Source organism: Vespula pensylvanica, chromosome 2 (genome assembly GCF_014466175.1).
Source record: "Vespula pensylvanica isolate Volc-1 chromosome 2, ASM1446617v1, whole genome shotgun sequence".
Lineage (NCBI taxonomy): Eukaryota > Metazoa > Arthropoda > Insecta > Hymenoptera > Vespidae > Vespula > Vespula pensylvanica.
Genome location: NC_057686.1, coordinates 11,721,613 through 11,742,720, shown reverse-complemented (window position 1 = coordinate 11,742,720; position 21,108 = coordinate 11,721,613). Strand labels below are relative to the sequence as shown.

Genomic DNA, 21,108 nt, shown 5'->3' with positions numbered 1-21,108 from the left:
GGGGGGGGGGGTTGGTGACGTGGAAGAAGAGAAGGGTTGAAGCGCATCGTCCTTTCTATATCAATCTTTCTTTCTCTGCATTTCGGCTGTTGCGGCTGCTACAGTTATTGCCGATGATGCTGTATCGTTGAGCGAGAGGAAAAAAGAGAGAGAGAGAGAGAGAGAAGAAAAGGGAGAAGAAGAGGAGGTGGCCGTTAAAAAGAGATAGCTAGACACAAGGGGAGGCTTTTTTTAGGGAGTGTATAACCATCGGTTCGAAGGGAGCTCGTCGCGTGGACGAAATGACAGGCGATATTAAAACACGTCCGGAATGTTGCTCTCCGCGTCGTTAAACACTCTTCCCTCTCCCTCTCCCACTTTTCCTCGCTCTCTCCCCAATCTCCACCCTCTCTCCCCATTCTCTCCCCACTCTCTCCCCACTCCATCCCCCACCTCTCTACCGCCTTGCTATATATTCTTCTTTCCTCTATATCCAGCAGTCGTCTACGTAGTCGTCATCGACTGTATACGTTTGTCGAAAACCACCCCCTTTCGTGTCGAAGTATCGTGCGATACGATACCTACTCTACTACCCGAGCCAACCCTCTCTCGTTCAGGTAAATCCCTTCAAAGTGGAAGGGACGAAAATTACGAGCTTCGATATCTCGCAGTTGGATTCTCTTCGATCCTGTGAGTCATATACATACATGTTGTGTATATATATGTATGTATGTATGTATGTATGTATATGACGAGTAATAGATATCGTAACATAGTGTGTGTGTGTGTGTGTATGTATGTATGTATGTATGTAGTATAGTATAGTGAAAACAAGGACGCGTAAATGCCTTTTGTATCGAGTGAAAATGGATTGGAAAGTTTGGCAATGTGTATTCGCGTTTTATATATACATCATACGCGTCTATCGCTCTTTGATTTCTTCTCTCGTTTATGTTATTTCAAGGACGAACGTTGATATTGATGTATGTATGTATGTTTATATATTTAATATCCTTGAAAACATTCGACGGGTAATAATTCCGTTAATCTGCGATAAAATAGTTTTGAATTTTAATGTGATTTAATTTCGTAGAAATCATTAAATCGTAATTTTTGAATGGAAATAAAAAGTGAAGGCGTACGTATATATAATCCGATTACGCACGAGTAATGATCGATAATAGAATGGTTATTTAAATCCTAATCGAGTTTATGCGAAGAAATTTATGAATGGATGGATTTCTTCGAAGGGCTCGCAAATTCGCCGCCGCACGATCGAATACATAAACAACACGGACCTATATAACATAGTGGGATTCAATCGTGTATTCGAGTTCGTTGAAGGACAGAAGCGAAAAAAACACAATGAGTTCCTTTGATTTGCCACAAAGCAAACGTCGTAGTTTCTTGCTTTTGTATATACACACGTAGAGATCTATTCTCGACTTAATAGTTTTCCATGTGGTCGGTAGAAAAAAGATACATAGGTAGAGAAAGAAAGAAAGAGAGAAGGGGGAAGAGCACGACAAGGGTGGACCAAACTTCAGCATCAATGCCGATCTTTTATGCGAAACGTTGCGACAGTCCTCGCGGAAGAATAAAAGCTTAGGTATTTTTCAGCGAAAAAACCCTCTTAAAGTCCATTTTCTTTTCTTTCCTTCTCTCAAACTTTATTACGCACGATCGAACTTATCGAATTGGTTTTCATGCAATTGGACGATCACCGATTCTGATTTTCTTTCGACCGACGACAAAACTCGGATTTACTGAAACTTTCCCTTTCGCTTAGAGACCGAAGATACCGTCGCGAGAAAACAGATGAGAAAGGAATGAAGGGAATGGGGCAACAAAAAGAAAAAGAAGAAGAAAGAAAAGGAAAAAAAAAAGTGAAAAGATACATCTGTCTTTTAAATCTTATATGATCATTCCAAAATAGTATTGAAAACGTTAATAGATATATAATACATAGATACAATCTTTTCGTTTATAAACGAAAGAAAATAATTATCTGTAATGAATATTAAATTAATTATTTATTACGTTGTTAAATGATTTTATATTGTCTGGCTTCTTTTATTCCTTTTATATATTAATTACTTAATATAAGTATAAAAAAGTGTTATTTTCATTAATTAAATTTTATACAATTTATACGAACGAAGATCGTATTAGGTAATTACGTATTTATGAAATAACGTTTCAAATTGAAACGAATGGATAATGTTTAGATTGAAAACTACGTTTATATTTCTTTTACGATTAGGAAGCCATTCTTTGAATTTTAATTTTCTCGAGTGAAATTTATAAATGAAATTAAATGAAACGAAACGATAAAATTAGATATCAATCGATGGAATTAGATACAAGGACGAGGAAATCGGGTTAGAAGAGAATGAAAACGTGTTAAAAGGGGAAAGAACGAAGGACGATGGAAGCGAGGTAATAGATAACACTTGCTGTCAGTGTCGGAAACGGAAAAGAAAAACTTCGAGGACGAGGACAGTGTTCCTTTTGGGTGTGAGGAAATAAACAAGGAGATTTCGGAGATCTTCGAACTCTTTCCTTTCTTATTTTCTTTTGGGTATACGATAAAAAGGGTTCCTTTCGACGACGAAAAGCTATCCGTTCAGATTTCTTTTTCGATTCTCTTCTCTCTCTCTTTTTTTTTCTTTTTATCTTTCTTTTTCCTTTTTTTCGAAACTTTTCCTCACATCTTTCCCTAATCCATAGAATAAGGAAAAGGGACAAGAAGACGATTAGAATGCCTTCCTCTAGCAAAACCAATTCCAAGATTATCCATAATAAATAAGTTACTCGAAATCCTTAGTTGGTATAGTCATTCCCGACAATGCTCGTTCAAAGATTCCTACGTGCTTACATATCAAGCCCTATATATCTAATATTTTATCGATAATATCGAACGTTCAACAAGGAGGAGAATCGAATTACGTGCGTCGGAAAATCTTTCTCGTTTATGCTGATGCACGCACGTTCCGAAGTCCGATTGCCAGAAGGATAAGAAAGGGAAAACTAGGCCTAATTTTTCTTTTTTGCCTTCTTTTTATCGGCACGTCCAAGAGTTTACGATAATCGAGAGTTACGTACAAATTATAATTTGTCTTATTAAAAGATTGTATCGACTCGAGATTTATGTAAACATGGTAGTGGAAAATGATAATGATTAAAAAAAAAAAAAAAAAAAAGAAAAGATAGGAAGAAAAAATTATTTACAAGTAACTACGTACTATTACCTATTATCTACAGGAGTAATCGTATCACGCAAAAAGGTCAGATTCATATTCATAACTTTATTTTTCTACTTCGTTTATGTTTTTCAATATAAACATCTCTCGTTCGTCGTACTCACATGCATTACGTCGAGTATGAACAGCCTTTCTCTATTGGCCAGAGATGAGGAAGATAAGAGCCAGCCCCGAGACCACTTTAAACGCCACTTCGCTACGGATATTCTTTTCTGTTTTTCAAACATCATTTTTCTAAATTTATAATGCTCTACTACTAGACAAGACGCGTAACGTTCCGAAGGTTCCTTCTTATTTTATATTTCTTTTTATTTTTTTTTGTTGTTGTTTATTTTTATTTTTCATTCTTCTTCGTTTTCTTTTTTAACGATGGCGCACGTCGTTTTAATTGCTTCTCGTGCAAAGAAAATATCATCTCCATTATATTCGAAGGCAAGCTTGGAAAACGATAATTATATATATATTTTTTTTATTTATTTATATAGGTATATATATTTTTTTTATAATTATGCTCGTCGTTGGAACTTTCGAAGTTATTATCGAGTTACAACGAGAGGACATAAATATTGATAATATCAATATTTCTGTTAATTAAGTTAGAGAGAGAGAGAGAGAGAGGGAGAGAGAGACGGAGAGGAAGAGAGAGAAAAAAAGGAATACCATTGAAGTGTAACGATCATCAAGAGGAGAAAATTTAAGTACGGGAAATGTATATTCTCATAAAAAATCTCAGGTAACCTCATCCACCGAGAACGTAAATTTAGAATTTCCTTGAGAACTCGTTAAGCTTTCTCGGTATAGAGACTCTTTGAAACGTTGCAAAAGTCGAAAGTAATGATCGTTCGTTCTCGCGGTTAAACGACTCGTACCGTAAAAATTTTCGCTCCGTATACTCCATAATCGTTGTTTCTAATGCCTTCGTTCTCTTAACCCGGAGCAACGTGCGTTGCACGTACATTCTCATATATGTACTAAACACGAATAAAACAACTTCCCCTTTGATCGTATATAACGTTTTCAAATCAGATACAATACATTTACACATGAAAGAAAAATATCTATATCCATGCAATAAATACCTGTTTTCATAGGAAAAAGATTGAACTTTGTGTTACTCGTCGAAAAAAAAAATAAAATAAAATAAAATAAAATAAAATAAAAAATAAAGAAAAAGAAAATGTATTTTTTCCAATGCAATTTATTGTTATTTGTCATTCGTTAAGGTATTATTACATTGTTCACGATAATGGTCAAAGAATCGTACGTGATTGTATTAAATCGACGTTTTCTTCGTTCGTTTGTACGCGGCACGCCACTTTGCCTCGTTCGAAGGCCATTCATTGGGGAAACACGTGGTACAGATGCGAATTGCAGGGCGCCATCCGAACCCTTGCACGGACATAAAGAGTCGGATTTCAAAAGGACACGAAGGGACAAAGAGGAAAGGGTATGAAAGGTACAAAGGATACACGCGTAGAATGTATCGTTCGAAAAGAGGAAGGATAGAGCTCGTAACGATGACTCGTTGTAAAATAGATGTCTGGTCTTTTCGTTTATCGATAGATACTTAATTTGTCTTCTCTCTTTTTCTTTTTTCTTTTTTTCTTTCTTTTCTTTTCCATTTTTTTTTTTTCCTTTCCATTCAATTTTCCACGTAACCATTATTGATGGTAATGTACCATAGATAAATCCAACGTGGTGTTGGATTATTCAAAAAATAAGATAATATATCGAACGTGTTACAGGTTCTCATCGAATTGCAAATAATATTGGAATTATATGTAAAATTCGAATGATCTAAAGATCAAAATATGTATATAGATTGCGATGAATGATAGAATAAGAGAAAGCTCGTAGAATTTTGCATAGTATTGCGCGAAGTGCAAATTGCCATGCTCGAACGTGTCCATTGCAAATTATACGATTGTTGCATTACGATAAGTCCGCCAAAATCATATAAAAATTCTTATTCAAATTCTATCATTTTTAATTTAATTTTAGTATATATACATATCAATACAATTAATGTAAATAAGATGATCTAATCTAGAAAAGAAAAAAAAAACAGACGAACAGTAAATTTTGAATCTAACGAAGGGAGAAAATTCCTTTTTTTTTTTTAAAATACACGATGCTGAATTCGTCCAAATAAAAAAAAAAAAAAAAAAGGAAGAAGAAATTTTTCGTCTTGATAAATTTAGAAAAGCCTTATTAAAATTCAAAATATGCAACCCGTTGTCGAGTGCTACGGTGAAAATTCAAAATGACTTAGAGACGAGGGAAATAACGTTGATTTCTCTTAACGATTCGTTGCCCGAACATATTCACGTAAACACTCGCCCTCGTTACGACGTAACGCGCGCGCGTAAATTTTCGAACAAACGCGTAATTAGAATACCCGTCGCGTCCCATAGCAGGGTGGCCTATCCGTTCCAACGAAAACCCAAAGGGTGGACAACGCGAGAGAATTGTTAAATCAACGAAACGATTTTCAATGCGTGCGTGACCCATGCTCGTGTTCCCTTCGCGTAATGCGTCTCTACCCTCTTTCTCGTTTCTCACCATTGTTATAACAATCGGTAAAATAATTTATGCCAACTTGCGCTCATCTTCTTTTATTCCTTTTCATATCGTCAACGAGTACCCGAAATCCAATAAATTTCGATATTTGTTCTTATATTCGATCGATTCGCAAATAAGAATCATTTCATCGTTTCATTGTAAATCTATCATATTTACTATTATTTGATATAAGTATGTGTGGTGCGCGTTGTATGAATTAAGTAAATACATTTTTTCACAAAGAACATTTTATAATAAACCTGCAAAATTAATGATACGAAACGTTTCGATCTTTTGGTTATAATCGTCGTTTATTTCGACGTAAAATAGATTTAACAAGAAAAAAAAAAGGAAAAAAAAAGACGAGAGTAGGTAACGTTAATCTCTCCCTCCCTCTCTCTTACTCTCTTACTCTCTTACTCTCTCATCGATCCTCAGCTCGAACCTTCCAACGTTGGCAAGCATAACGCCCCAGATTAACCGGCTCTTACGAAACTCTCATCTATCATATCATCGCATAAATAATTCTCAGCCATATATGCGCCCGTTGAACGTACCTATGTTGAACTCGTAGACACAGCCGATAATATGGCCGTCAACGAGAAGCGAACGAGGTAGCAACTATCACGTGTTATTAACTTTACTCGGCAACGATTAATTTGTCGTGGAAAAGTTTGAAAATCGCGGTCACGCTCTCGTGGCCATCCAGGAAACTCGAATCGCTTTATTCTACACAAGGATCTTCACGGAGAAGTAGAGAGAGAATAGGGAAACTGACAAGAGAAAAGAGAGGGTGTAGATGAAAGGATAAAGAAAAGTTTTTCGGCTGGAGAGTTGCGGTTATATATTAGGTACTCGTTCGCCTATATAAAGAGATTATATACGCTTGGATAATATAATATAACGCGTTCAAAATTTAGATATCGAGATATCGTATTACGAGATATCGATTCCATGAGAATAACAAAAGATGTGGGGAGTAAATAAAGTATTAGAAAGAAAAAGAGAGAGAGAGAGAGAGGAATTGTTCTATTTCTATAATAAAACGCAAAGTTTAAATATGAAAAAGATTGATTAAAACGAGATATCGATTTAAAAGAAGAAACAAAAATTTCTTTCTCTCTTTCTCTCTCACCCTTTCTTTCTCATATTCCCTATTTTTCTTTTAGTTTTTTTCCATCTCTTTTTCTCTCCCCTTTCTATACGTCCTTCTCTTTGTTGTTCACTCGAGCTTCATTAACAACGCCATGCTAATTAATCGAAGCGTTCTCGAATCAAGATGACAACGAAAGCCGGCGCGTGCACGAGAGGAAGGTACACAAAGTGACCGAGAGGAACACGAAAGTTGCTTGATGATGAAACGAAATTGCACGTAGGGTGGTGATATAGAGGTAAGAGGGAAACGGACGATTGCGATGATCAGCCATTTTGATATTGTTGCCATCAATTTATGTACCTACAAATACGAATGCAAGTGATGAAAGCATATACTTTATCTTTTTTATTTATGAATTTTTAAGAGAACGTTATCGTATTTCGTTATTGATGCTTTTCCTAATTAAGCGAAATTATTAAAGCAAGACTATAAAATAAATTTGTTTGTACGATTAAAATTAAAAATAATGTTTAAACGAAAAGAAAAAAGCAAACAAAAAATGATGCCAATCTATTTTAATTTTACAGTTACGTTTCTATAATTTACATATTATATTTTAATAATTCAATATCGACGATAATTGTTGTTTGAATCGGACGGATTAATTTGACTTTATAGTTATTTTGTCAAGCTACGAACTAATTTATTCTCTCGTTTTTCTTTCTCGTTCTGTCACTCATCGTCGATTGAATAAGTACAGAGAGTCAAGTAGAAAGGCTCGGTTCGCCCCAATACATAAATAAACCGTCTCGATAGTATCGTTAGCCCATCCATGTGCACTATTAAGAGGATCCTCAAACTCGTATCGATCGTTATATAGTACGTGCATCGTACGAACGACGTTCGCATGCATTTTATCGAGATACTTCCCGTTTCTCCATATTTTTTTATTTTCAAATTATTTATATGTCATTTCACTAATCGATAATGTTGTCTTGGATTTTGTTTTCTTTTTTTCTACTTCTTTTTTCCATTTTTCTTTTTTCTTTTTCTTGTTATCCTCTTATTATTTTTTGTTATACTCGTTCGAGACCCTTCACGATATGATTTTTATGATACCATAAAAGTTTACGCAAATTTTCTCTACCTCTTTGCGATATGTCATACGCCGTAGTTAACGATATAAAGGAGAAAAATAAATGGGAGATAACAGGGGAATGAAATAAAGTTGTTATCGTCGTCGTAGTTAATATCTCGAGATAAAACGTTAGAAACCTCTAGTCGGTGACACGTAAAAAATAGTCGTTGATCTATGTGAATTATGAAATCCATTTTCTTGAAATCCTTTTATGCGAAAACGAAGTAATCGATGAAAATATTATTGCCCCTTATTATCTTTCTTCTCTTGCATATTATATTTCGAGCTTTTTCAATATCTTTTTCTCTCTCTTCCTATCTCTCTTTCTTTCTCCCTTTCTCTCTATCTATCTATCTATCTGTCTATCTCTATCTTTATCTCTATTTTCTTCTCTCTTTTTCTCTCGATTGGTAACCCGAAGAACAAACGAGTCTAGACCAATTCGAATTCGGTGATATCGCGAGACGAAATGACCTTCTTCGCGAGGAGATCAACATGAAACTTCTTTCTGACTCTTTATTGCCACTCAAAACTTTTAGAACCGATCGATCATCTACCGATCATTTGATCATTTCAATCAGACCTTTCGTTTCTTCGTTCAAATTGACTTTCTTCCAACTTATTTCGAGTTATAAATAAATATCGTTTGTCATTTTGAAGTAACCAAAAATTAATCTCTTCTTATTTTGCTTAAAACAAATAGATATCTGCTCGAATTCATTTTGAGAGATTAATAATAAAATCTTTATACGTTAACACTAAAATTCTGTCATCGAATAACATTTCGATTTGTTCTTTAAAACTCTTTTGAAGCTTAATATATTGAGAAAGAAGATTGTAAAATAATTGTTTTACAATTTGGAAAATGTACATATCAGTCTTTCTAATGTGTAACGTTATAATTGAACAAAATTTGTATCAGGAAGAAGTAGTCAATGTTTTTATATGTAAGAGAACTGATTGTAGATTGAAGAAAAAAGTAAATCATTTCATAAAGATATATAGATGTATATATATATATATATATATTTATATATAGATTTATACATAGATTTATATATAGATGTATGTATATATATATTTTATAATTATATTATATTATATTATATATATGTTTTATTATTTTCTTGACTTATTAGTAAAGTGGTACAGTTTCTAGTCAATGACTCAACATCTTGATTCCCAAGGAAGACTCGATTCCCCGTTTCCTCGTTCGTTCGTTCGTTCGTCCATCCATCCGTTCGTTCGTTCGTTCGTTCGTTCGTTCGTTCATTCGAACAGTTTACAGATCGTTATTGCGTACGTTGAACGAAACGTAGCTGGCAGAGTTTTCCAAGAGGATCCCATTAATTGGATCGGATATCTGGTTACCGGTTGCCACTACTCTGCTTCCATCCACCTTTCAAACCATCGGCGCATCGACGCCCGAACCCCTAGTGAGCTTTTCGCGTAGACTTAAGCGCGCTCGCGCAGAGAAAGAGAGAGAAAGATAGAGAGGGAGAGAGAGAAAGAGGGAGAGAGAGAGAGGGGGAATAAACTACTCACTTCCTACGATCCTCCAATTCCTAAAGCCGATGATATTCGAGCGAAGATCGTGGCCGAGTATCAAACAAAGCCAAGCGCTAGACGTAGTAATTATTAAGAGGATTATTGAAAAAGAAAGAATCTGAGATCTAAATTTCTTTATCTTTCCATTTTGCTTTTTTTCTTTATCTTCTAGATTTTTTTCTTTTTCCTTATGTTTTTTTTTTTTTTTACTTTATTTTTTTTTCATTCCTTGCACAAATTATTAAAGAAAATTCATTGGTTTTCATGGCGGTTAATTCTTACACGAACTCCTACTTTTTTTTTTCTCTTATTCACTCATTCACTCTTTTTCTCTCTTGCTCTTGCTTTTTTTTTTTCTAAAGAGGAAATAATGAGAACAGGGAGAAGAAAAGAAAGGAGAGACGTTAACAATTGTTCTTTTTCATGGATAATTATTTCGAACGCTCATATTTACGAGCAAAGTTGAAAATCAATGTTTCGGGTTGAACAATAATGGGATTTTTAATATAAAAGATATTGATTGAATAAAGAATATATGTTTTTTATTTAAATATAAAATACTAAAGTGTTTTATATCTAGATAAACAAATTAGTCTCTATGTTTATGTTTTTATATATGAAATACTAAGTATTTTCTATAAAAAGAAAAAAAAAAATACTACGTATATAGTATAATTTATTTACATATATGATATTACATGTTTACATATACGATGTTTTATACAGTATTATTTTATTATCATAACAATTTGAATTGCATTAGCAATTATTAATCAGTTCTAAGAACATTTTTGGGGATTAGATTTGTTAGAATGTTTTCTGAGAACGATTTAATAGAATATTGGAAAGTGTCCTAATGTTGTTTTATAGAAATATTCAATCGCAAATTTAAAAATAATAAAAATATTTTTATCGATCTATCTCGTATCATTAATTTTTTAAATAATATGAGAGCAAGAAAATTAAACTTCGATGTACGAAAATAGGAAGAGTCGCGATGTGCTATTTTTTGTTCTCATTTTCTTTTTCTATCATCGTTATCGTCGTTGAAACAATACGCCATCTCAGATTTCACTTTCTCGAGCTTTTACATTCGATTTTCGGCGATCTTCTTTTCAGCTATAAGAATGCACCAGAATAATTACTATAGAGCTTCTTCCATTTTCAAGAAATATCACTGATTCAACTCCATGATTTCTCTAAACGATTCATGCTATTTTCTTCCATTTTGTTTCTCTTGCAAATGATATAAAAAATAGAGATGATAACTTGAAACTTTAGAAAAGATAAATGAAAAAAGTACTACGATCTGTTTGCTATTCCCACGTTTGTTTCTTTCTTTTTTTTTTTTTTTTTATTTTATTTTATACATTAATTACGAAAGAAATTGATTAATTGGGAACTATTAAAAATATTTTTTATAACTTAACTTTAAATTATTCCAAACGTATTTCATTCGAAAAGCAACAGGGAGAATATTATTAGCGATATTCCCATAAATTCAATGTAATTGTTTGAACGTTTAAATAAGAAAAGATATTTACGTATTCCTTATTTAACAGTTTGTTACAGCAACATCAGCTTTCATTCTCATTCTCGTCGTTCCGTGTTGCATTAGGTAAATGCAGGTATATCTCGCGGGAGTTAAATGCAAACTCGAGTATATATTACCGTTGCATATAATAATACCAAGCAAAATACAACGAGAACTTTCATTATTCCTAGTCGATTTCGTCGTATCGTCAATAATTTTTCTCGGAATGACTTTTTGTCCTATTCCTGATTATTTTTTTATTCTATCGCATCTTCTCTCCAATCTTCACTACCCTCGAATTCTTTTCAAACAGATTTCTCGTAGCAGACTCATCGAAATTCTTATGTACAATCCACTCATACAAAATCGGAAGATAAATATTTTTTCCTTCCTGGCATCGTTCCATTCCACTTTTTTCGTTCGCACCCCTCTACGAGAACGAGATTCAGAATGAAGAAACCTCTTTTTCTACGCTATTTCGAGTTCTCCGTTTCTTTTTATTTCTCTCTCTCTCTCTCTCTCTCTCTCTCTCTCTCTTTCTCTCTTTCTCTCTCTCTTTCTCTCTTTTTCCATAAATGTACATATATATCTGTCTATCTTTCTAGCTCTGCTTAGGAACCAACGCTAAAGGCGATATATCATTCCGGAGTAGCTTTATTTTCCAAATTTCTCCGTGAGTGGAAGAGAAAACATGGTAAGCGAGAGAGAAAGAGAGAGAGAAAGAGAGAGAGAACGAGAGAGACAGAGAGAGAGACAGAAAGAGAGAGAGAGAGAGAGAGAGAGAGAGTAGGAGAAGGAGAAGGAGAAAGAGGATGGGGTGAGAAGAAAAGTGGGAGGTATAGGCATAGAATAGAAAGGAAGAGATTCTCTTACTGGGTGGTAGTCTCTCGGCTGAATCCATTAGCCGACGCCATTAATATCTCCGTAATGATGAGCGATGAGCTTTCGCTAGGGTCCAAAGAGAAAATGAGACGAAAAGAGAAAGAAGGGGAAGCGAGAGAGACAGAAACAGACAGACAGACAGAAAGAGAGAGAGAAAGAAAGAGGGAGAAGGAGAGAGAAGGAAAAAGGGAAACGTGCTGCTTTCACCTAAGTGAGACGAGGAGAATAGAAGGAAAAGAGATGAAAAGATAGAGAGAGAACGCAAGAAAGAAGTTTTCCTTCGAAGAAGGAAAAAGAGGAAAAAGAAAGTCGTTCGCAAAGAAGTGCGTAGTGTGCGTGTGTACTTCTCCTTGATAAATGTTGCTTTTCTTGGGCCAATGCCAAACGACAAGTAACACAATATATTCTATCTCGCAGCATATTCTCACCCTATCTTCTTCCGCTTCCTTCTCTCTCTCTCTCTCTCTCTCTCTCTCTCTCTCTCTCTCTCTGTCTCTGTCTCTCTCTCTCCACAGGCATGCCCTTATCATGATATGAGAAGGACGCAGTTGCTGGCGCGTGGATAGTTCTATCCTTGTTATTCCAATAGCAGAGCACTCGGCTTTTATCACCTTTTCCCGAGGCAGGTAAACGCCTGCCTCGTATATAGTGGCAACCAACACTATCGATCGATGAGCTTCGAAGAATCGACGAAACCAGGGATAGGGGATCGTAGGTGGAAGGAAAAGAAAGAGAGAGAGAGAGAGAGTTCCTTGCTTTCTTGCTTCCTTGCTTGGTTACCTTACCGTATACATAGGTATAGTGGATTATACTCTTCGAGAAGGAAGTCTCTCCTTCCTGCAAATTCTCCTTCCCCTCGGATGAAAATCACTTTCCCTTTTTGTAGGCGCGACACGTAACACGAGCCAGCCAAAGAGCACTATCCATTGATATCACCCTCCTCCTCCTCCTCCTCCTCCTCATCCTCATCCTCCTCCTCCCTTTTGCAACCACTACCGCTACTGTACTCCGCTTGCTGTTCTCCCTTATAGGGCACCGTTTCGTCCCGTTCTTTCTAAGCTCGATGTGTATTCGGTTTGCATATCATGTACTTTATATACGTATCTACATAAGTATTCGTTCTCAATAGAAACTAGTTTCACATATATTTCGTAGTATATTTCGTAATATATTTCATAGTACAGTTCGTAGTATCGTTCGATCGGATACTACTGCTCCGCTATAAGATTGACGAAAATAAGTTTCAATCGAAGTTTCAAAAGTAACAGACGAGTTATCGCGAAATACCCGACAAGATTCGATGCATTGTTACGATTTACTTCGGAAATTCATCTCGGAAGTTGGACGTTGTCGCTTCTCTGGCATATCGTTTTCTATGTCATTTTATTGATCGATTAAAGGACAATGAATTTTTCTTTACGATATCGATGTCTTCTTTTTTTTTGGATTTATTATATTTAATTGACAAACGACGAGCTTATGTATTTACGAAGATATTATGTAAAAGTATCGCTCGACGAATTGCTCTTTTTTTCTCTTTCCCTTTTTTTTTCGAAAAGAATATATTCGTCTATGTATACGTCGTTTATACTTATATATTCGTCAAAATTGTTTTCTTCGATTTATTCATTGTAACCTTTAATAGCATACTTTTTGTTTCTTTTTGTTATAACAATGAAGTTTGTATTAATTGCTCGGGATGTCCGTCTTCCCGAGATCGCTATTTCCAAACGCGTTTGTTCTCTCTTTCTCTTTCTTTCTTTCTTTCTCTTTTTCTTTCTCTCTCTCTCTCTCTCTCTTTCTATTTCTCCCTATCCCTTTCTCTTTCATTTCTTTTAACGAGTATCTGGAAAACGCGTAGCATTGAGTTCGTAATTTCGTTTAACAATCGTACTGACAAAGGATCCTCGCTTCTAGATAGGGATGCCAATTTTCTTTTTTTCTTTTTCTTTTTTTTTTTTTTGCATGCGTTGATGGCTGCCTCGACCTTAATCATTTCCACGTGAGTTTGTATTTGAAACCAATTTGCAATACAAGTTTAGTTCGTTTACTTTTCCATATAACGTCCGGCATATTGCTAATTATTCTCTCGAGATCGAATCCGGTCGCTTTGTCTACATCGACGAGATAACGTTGAAAGGATAGATTTTATTTAACATTAAATTAACGTCGAATATAATTACGTGATTTTCAACGAATGATTTTCAAAATGACGATTTTAAGTTTTAGTTCGGGTAAGATACTTTTATATTTTCTCCACGTGTATTCGCTTTTAAAGAGAAAAAAAGAAGAAGACAAATCGTCTAAACGTATTTAAAAAAAAAAAAAAAAAAAAAAGAAAAGAAAAAGAGAAAGAAAAAAGAAAAGAAAAAAAAATTATAAACTGTTAAAAAGATCGATGAGAAAAGAGAATTCAAAGATTTACGAAAAGTTTCATTGACTCGTTTTTGTACTTGGAAAGATAATCATTAATCGTTAATATTATAGAGTTTGCTATAATGAAGTCAACGAATAGAGGTAGTTTTTCTTCGTGATATCACGACGCGTACGTCTTCGACTTTTTCGCGGAAAATTATCAGCACCGTATTCCAGAGCACGAAAGACCGCTGAGAATACGTTTAAGAGGGAAAAATTAAAAAACTTTTTATTTAACTTTTTCATCGTGGTGCTTTCCCTTTGTGTCGCACGTCCGAGTTGTAATGTAAAAATCTTACTACGTGAAAGCTTAAATAAATTAAGTAATTAGCAGGCGGTAATTAATATTAAGGAAAGCGGAGATCCACCTTCTCCTGTCCTCCTACTTTGCTTTCGTCCTTGCATCTTTCATCCTTGCCCACTCTTTACTTTTGCTTTCCCTTTTACTCGTTCCTCCTCAATTTCTTTTTTCTTATTTCCTTATTTTTCGTTTTTCTTTCGTTTTCTTTCGTTTTTCTTGTTCTTTTTTTTCCCTTTTACTTTTCTTTTTTTTATCCTTTTTCTTTCCTTCTTTTATTTTTTTTCTCTTTTATTTTTTTCTTTTTAATTTTATTTTTTCTTACTTAGTTACGCAAAGAGTTTAATTAACTTCACGTTCAACGGTATTAAATGAACTCCTACGAACTTGTCGTCAGAAAAGTCGACATACCGGTGCGAATTTAACGCCGTCGCTTTTGAAATTGATATAATAAAACAATGTCATTTTTCTAATGATCGTTTCTTACGGCTAATTGTATAATTAATACTCTTTCTCTTTTTTCAGATGATCGACGCGTCTTACCATACGAATCCGTCGCTACAAAGCACTGCCTTGATTATTACGTGCGCGGTGGTCCTTCTTCTGATGGCAGCTATCGTCTCTGTTGTTTTTTGGAAGTGAGTACAACGCAGAGTGTTTATTTCCAAAATAATATGAAATCTTTTATACGGTAAATCGGTTTTACGATCAAAAAAAAAAGAAAGAAAGAAAGAAAGAACAAACAAACAAAGAAAAAAAATACACGATTAGCGAAAGAAAATTTATTCTGACAGTTTAGTCCTTCGACTAAAATCCAAATCAAACGTATTAAACTCGAGATAACTGGTTCCACGGCAAATACACGGGAATAATAATATTATCTCGTTATAAAACTTCGTCGTAACCTTTACCCCAGTGAAGTTAATTCATGTAAATGATATTCCATCGGAATTTTAACCGATAATTAACCTTTAATCTTTTTAATCAATGATTTGAGGGATTAATTCATTGCTCGTTTCGAATGATTAATAAATACTAACGTCAATTATTATTCTATGTACACTTAAATCGAACGAGATGGAGAGAGATAGATACAGATAGATAGATAGATAGATAGATAGAGAGAGAGAGAGAGAGAGAGAGAGAGAAATAGAGAGAACGAAAACGACGAGAGACTATAAGGAGAAAATTTGATATTTAAAGTAGCACTAGAAACACTCGCATGGATTATACTGGCTATCAACTCTCGACACTCGAGAAATCGAAGTACACTTTATATTCGTAGTACCATGAGAGAAATTTTGGAACAATCATTGAACGGTCGTTTCATCGCTAAGAAGAATATTTCCGGAATGAAAAGGCCGGATACGATAAAGGAAAAGAGGGAGAGAGAAAGAGAGAGAAAGACCTATAATCTCATAGAAACAGGAGAGAACGCTGCTGGAAATGATATTGGACGTACGTTCGAAAACAGGAGTACGTGGTGGGATAGGATCGTACATAAAATTGGTAGAGGTCATCGTTGAAGCTCAGGGTTCTTGGCAATAAAATCTAAGTTTCATTCTAGCCGGACATCGTAAGGTGTTCCCGGTCTCGAGGTCGTTCGGCTTGTAACCATATTTCAAGTGTTCGAGAGACCATCGACGAGGAGGGTCTCATTGTGTCCCAAAGTAGTGGTGAGAGAAGACGAAGGAAGTGAAATGGAATAGAAGGATAGATTGGCTGTTGTAGAAAGCCGAGGATAGAACGTACGTCATCGGCACTCGAATTCGAACGGGATACGCCAAAAAATTCAGCCTCTATCGCGTTCGGTAATGACTTTGAAGATTTAACGCTTCCACTTTCGAACCGAATTCTTTCCTTTTCTTAAATCGTATATTACATCTAAACGTTAAAATCTGGATATATATGTGTATGGTGAAAGAAGGACAGAGACAGAGAGAAAGAGAGAGAGAGATAGAGACAGGGAGAGAGAAAAAGGGAATTAGTTTTTGTCCAAAAACAATCTGATTAACCCTGTAACGGTATAGTAATTTATCTTCATTAGGTAGTATGAAATAATCGGGTTTACGATCTCAAGAAAGTTAAGACAAACTATTGCGTCAAATTTAGTAAAGTCTCCGCGAAGTTCAGCCGGATCTTAATCTCCGCTTCCCTCGTTCACCTACGATATGGTAACTCGTTTAACCCATTTTAACTCGATACTATGATATGATGGGAAAGGAGATGAGGTGGGGCAAGGGAGAGGAAAAGAGGGACAGTCACGCGATCATATGTTCGTCGCAAGAACACACTTACTTTTTATCGTTATAACAATAAAACAAGAAGTCGGTTAAACGATCGTTCTTTACACATAAAATCGACGATCTCTCGTAATTCGTGCCGAACAAGAAACTTAAGTGCTTAGTATATTTCGGCTTTCCTACGATCAACAATTTCGATCGTACGTACTAAAGAAAAAGCTGAGTTATGGATCATCCGACAAAAAAAAAAAAAAAAAAAAAAAAAAGGGAAAAGAAAATAATTTCCCTTCCGGTTGCGGTTTCTCTTTCTTTCTTTTTTTCTTTTTTTTTTTTCTCTTCAATTCCAAATGTCCATAAAAAAATTTAGAAAACTTTTTATCGAGCAAAATCGATAAATCGTCGAGCTCTCTTAAGATGATTTATGATACGATTTTTGAAAGGATTACGAGTGCTCGAAAATAAGACGCATCATTGACATTCTAGTCGGGTCTTAAATTAACGAAAAATAGATCATTCTGTTGGGTAAGAGAAGGATGGAAAAGAGTGCGTTTTAGTGCTGTCGCGTGGTGCTGTCGAGGACAGGAAGGCAACTTTATTCTGATAATCTGCAAACGACGATGTTCTTGAAGCATCACTTGGATTCTTCTTCTTCTTCTTATTCCTTGTCTTTTAGACTAAGAAAGAAAGAGAGAGAGAGAGAAAGAGAGAAAGTCACTAGTCTGAGAAAGCATGATCGTCTGGTAGATAGAAAGAGGAAAATAGAGTAGTATGCGTGTACTCTATATCTACTCCCGTATGTAACCCACTCAGAAGATTTACACCGCTCTTACAGGTTCGACCCACTCACATATACACTCCTCTTAGTACGAACACAACTTGATCTTCGTAATATGAAGATATTTTACAAAAGCGAAGTTTAATACTTATTGCCACTTAGATACATACATATGTATTGAATAGTTAAGAAAGTTTTTATCAAAGTTTCAAATAAAAATTCAAAGCTACATTTGATATATCATATATCGTACATTATTCAATTTTCCAAACTTTACTTTATACGTTTAATCGATTCATAAATAATTGTCATTTTATTATAATGAGTATTATATTTTATATCATAAAGGTATATTTACAACTTGCAATTCTTTTCTCTTCTTTTTCTTTTTTTTTTTTCTTTTTTCTCTCAGGACAAATTTTCGACAACGTAGTATATAGTGGAAATGTTTAAATCGTTGTCTCGTAAATTTATGAGACAAATGTTAGGAGATTATTATCGCTTCGATCGGAATGATCAATGTGTTCGAGCGATCTGAACGATTCAAAAGTATTTTCTAAAAGATCGAAGTAGTTTATTTATATAACAATCTTCATTCTCATTCGACAAAAAGAAGATTTATTTTAAATAGAAAAAAAAAAAAAAAGAGACGAAGAAGAAGAAAAAATTCGTGTAGAGTTCCGTTTAAAAGACGCATAAAGGGCGACCCACGCAAATAGTAAGTATCGTAAACTTTGGTGGTTTCTTTCCTCGTCGGCTCGTAAAACACTTATAAACGACAAACAACGTCTCTCTTTCTGTGTTTAACAAGAACCCCCAAAAAGGCGGTCACGCTATTATGTAAATTCAAACGAACGTAGTTCGAGTCGAGTCTAAAACGTCTCTAGGACATTAACGTTTACTTCTGAAACATCTTCGAGCCATTCTTAAATTCTTCGATTTAAAAGGAAATAAGAGAAAAGTAAAGATAAACGATACAAATTAACATAGAAGAATGAAAGTCGAAAGAAAGCCGAAAGGAAACGTTAAAACGAAGAGATATGAGAAAAACAATTTTTTGTGTCGAGACAAGATCAAAGCAGTATCATTAAACGATATTATCGACTTAGGGGTGATAAGATATAGAGGGACTAATATTTCCGGTGAACAATACGTATTTTCTTTTCTTTTTTTTTGTTATTTTTCCAAGAGTTGCATAGTCTATGTTGATTGAAGAAATGCGAGAAGAGTAATGTCAAAGAAAAAAAAAAAATTAATTTAAATAAATAAAAAGAAAAAGAAAAAAAGAATGAGAAGCATCGAAAGACTTTGGATCGATGAACTTGCTGGTTAAGAAAAGAATCGGCTATGGGCCAAGACGATTTCGATGGATCGCGTGTTAGATACACACAAAGCTTGGCATTGAATGCTGGTTAGGCATCTCTTTGGCTGTATTTTTATCGCCATCGAGTACTCCGAGTTCCGTTCCACTCTCGGTAAGCGATTCTCTACTAACCGCCATAGAGAAAGAGAGAGAGAGAGAGAGAGAAGCGACAATGCAGGCCCTGTTTTCGCGCGTTTATCGTAATTGGTGGCCATTATGGTGAACCACTGCCGTGCAGTATCTCGAACGTTACCAATCTCCGTTACGCTCTCTTCGTTTTCTTTCTGTGTGGTATCTCTTCTCTTTCATTCTCCTTCATCGTCTCCTTATTCGTCTTTAAGTTGCGGTCGTTTTTTTTCTGCCTTAATATTTTTTACTCGCCGTTCAATCACGTGACTTATATTTTATATATATTTTATAGAATTTCCTTTTGTTTTTCTCTTATTTTACCGGTACTGTCGATATTTCTGCATCGGAGTAGAATAGAATAAGAAAATATTCTTCCTTCCCCATCTATCTATCTTTCTATCTATCTATCTATCTATCTATCTATCTATCTATCTATTTATCTCTGTCTTCCTTTTTCTCCACTTTGAATATGTTTTCCGAGCATACTTTATTCCTTCGAAGGACCACCTTGGGTTTTGTCGTTTCATTCGTTGATTTTCTCTTGTCGGTTCGCGAACCGTTGTCGCTGTCTCGTTATTGTCACGCTCGTGTGAAACGACGTACACCATACACACTTACATACGAGGGCTCTTACACGGACACACAAATGGCGCACAAATTTTCCGAGGCACGCGGAGGTAACACGAAGCGTCGTGCGTAGTTTGCATGCTAATCAGAGCCATGTCCTTCGTCTCTCCATCTCCTCTCCCATTTACCACCCGTCCTTTCCTCCTTCTTCCCGTCCTCCTCCTCCTCCTCCTCCTCCTCCTCCTCCTCCTATTCCAATCCTTCGTCCTGAATGTCATCGCTCTATTTCCTTTCGATTTATATTTCTTCGTCGGCGCACGAACGAATCATCCGATAGTCGAATTTTCATCGATTTCATTACGTTATTCGATTTATTTTTATTATCTCTGATATAAAATAAAGAATGATTTTCTTCGGGTCTTAAGAAAATAGATCTATCAAATTATTTTCGAATAATATATCCTCTGGAGCGATAAAATACTATCTCCATTCTTTTTCTTTTTCTTCTCTTTTCTTTTTCCGATTCCAATTTCCTCGGATTAGCGCGACTTTACGTTTCATTCTCAACGATAATCACGAATGTTCGTTCAGACCATGCGAGTTCATCTATCCCCCTCTCTTTCTCTCTCTCTCTCTCTCTCTCTCTCTGTCTGTCTTTCTCTATCTCTATCTATCTCTATCTCTATCTCCCTTCGTCTCTATTTGTCTCTGTCCCTTTCTGAAACGTCTCGTTTGAAAACAACATTTTTCGTTAAAAACACGACCGTACTCGTAAAGTTTCCGCATTGTCATCCATCGATTTCCAATAACTTCGACGCTTTTCAATCGACTACTATTTCTTTGTATCGCTTATCGAGTGCCAACGCAGGATTCACAAGTGCAAAGGTATAAAAGCGAAAGAACGGCATGGATATTCGATCGACTAACGTTCCTGCCATTTATCCTGTACATACACCTTTTTTATCTCTTTTTTTTCTTCCCTTATTCCCTTTTATTTTCACCGGCAGGCTGTAGTAGCGATGCGCTCGTAAAACAAGAAGGGATAAATCTATTGTATTACGTGCGATATATACGCCTCGTGTATGTATCTACATGTAATTTTAACGTCCTCTCTTTTTCCCCGGTAAGAGTTAACACGCGTATTTACGCGTGGAAACAAGGATTTAGTCGATGCGAAAACAAGATTTCAAAACAAAACAAAAAAAATAATAAACAGATAATAAAAATAAGAAGAAAAATCAAAATAAAATAAAGAGAAAAAATAAATAAATAACGAAAATCGGAGCGCCTCCGGAGAGAGTGCGTTAGAATATTTC

The 21,108-nt window shown here is 35.2% G+C and overlaps 1 protein-coding gene across 4 annotated transcripts in view; it reads left to right on the top strand.

Moving 5' to 3' along the window:
- LOC122637874 (inactive histone-lysine N-methyltransferase 2E) overlaps window positions 1–21,108 on the top strand; it is a 394,264-nt gene that overhangs the window by 331,687 nt on the left and 41,469 nt on the right. For all 4 annotated transcript variants that reach the window (XM_043830365.1, XM_043830362.1, XM_043830364.1 and 1 more), the window contains one exon: window positions 15,241–15,353. In XM_043830365.1, the coding sequence (XP_043686300.1) occupies window positions 15,241–15,353 (113 nt within the window). The remainder of the gene's footprint in view (window positions 1–15,240; window positions 15,354–21,108) is intronic.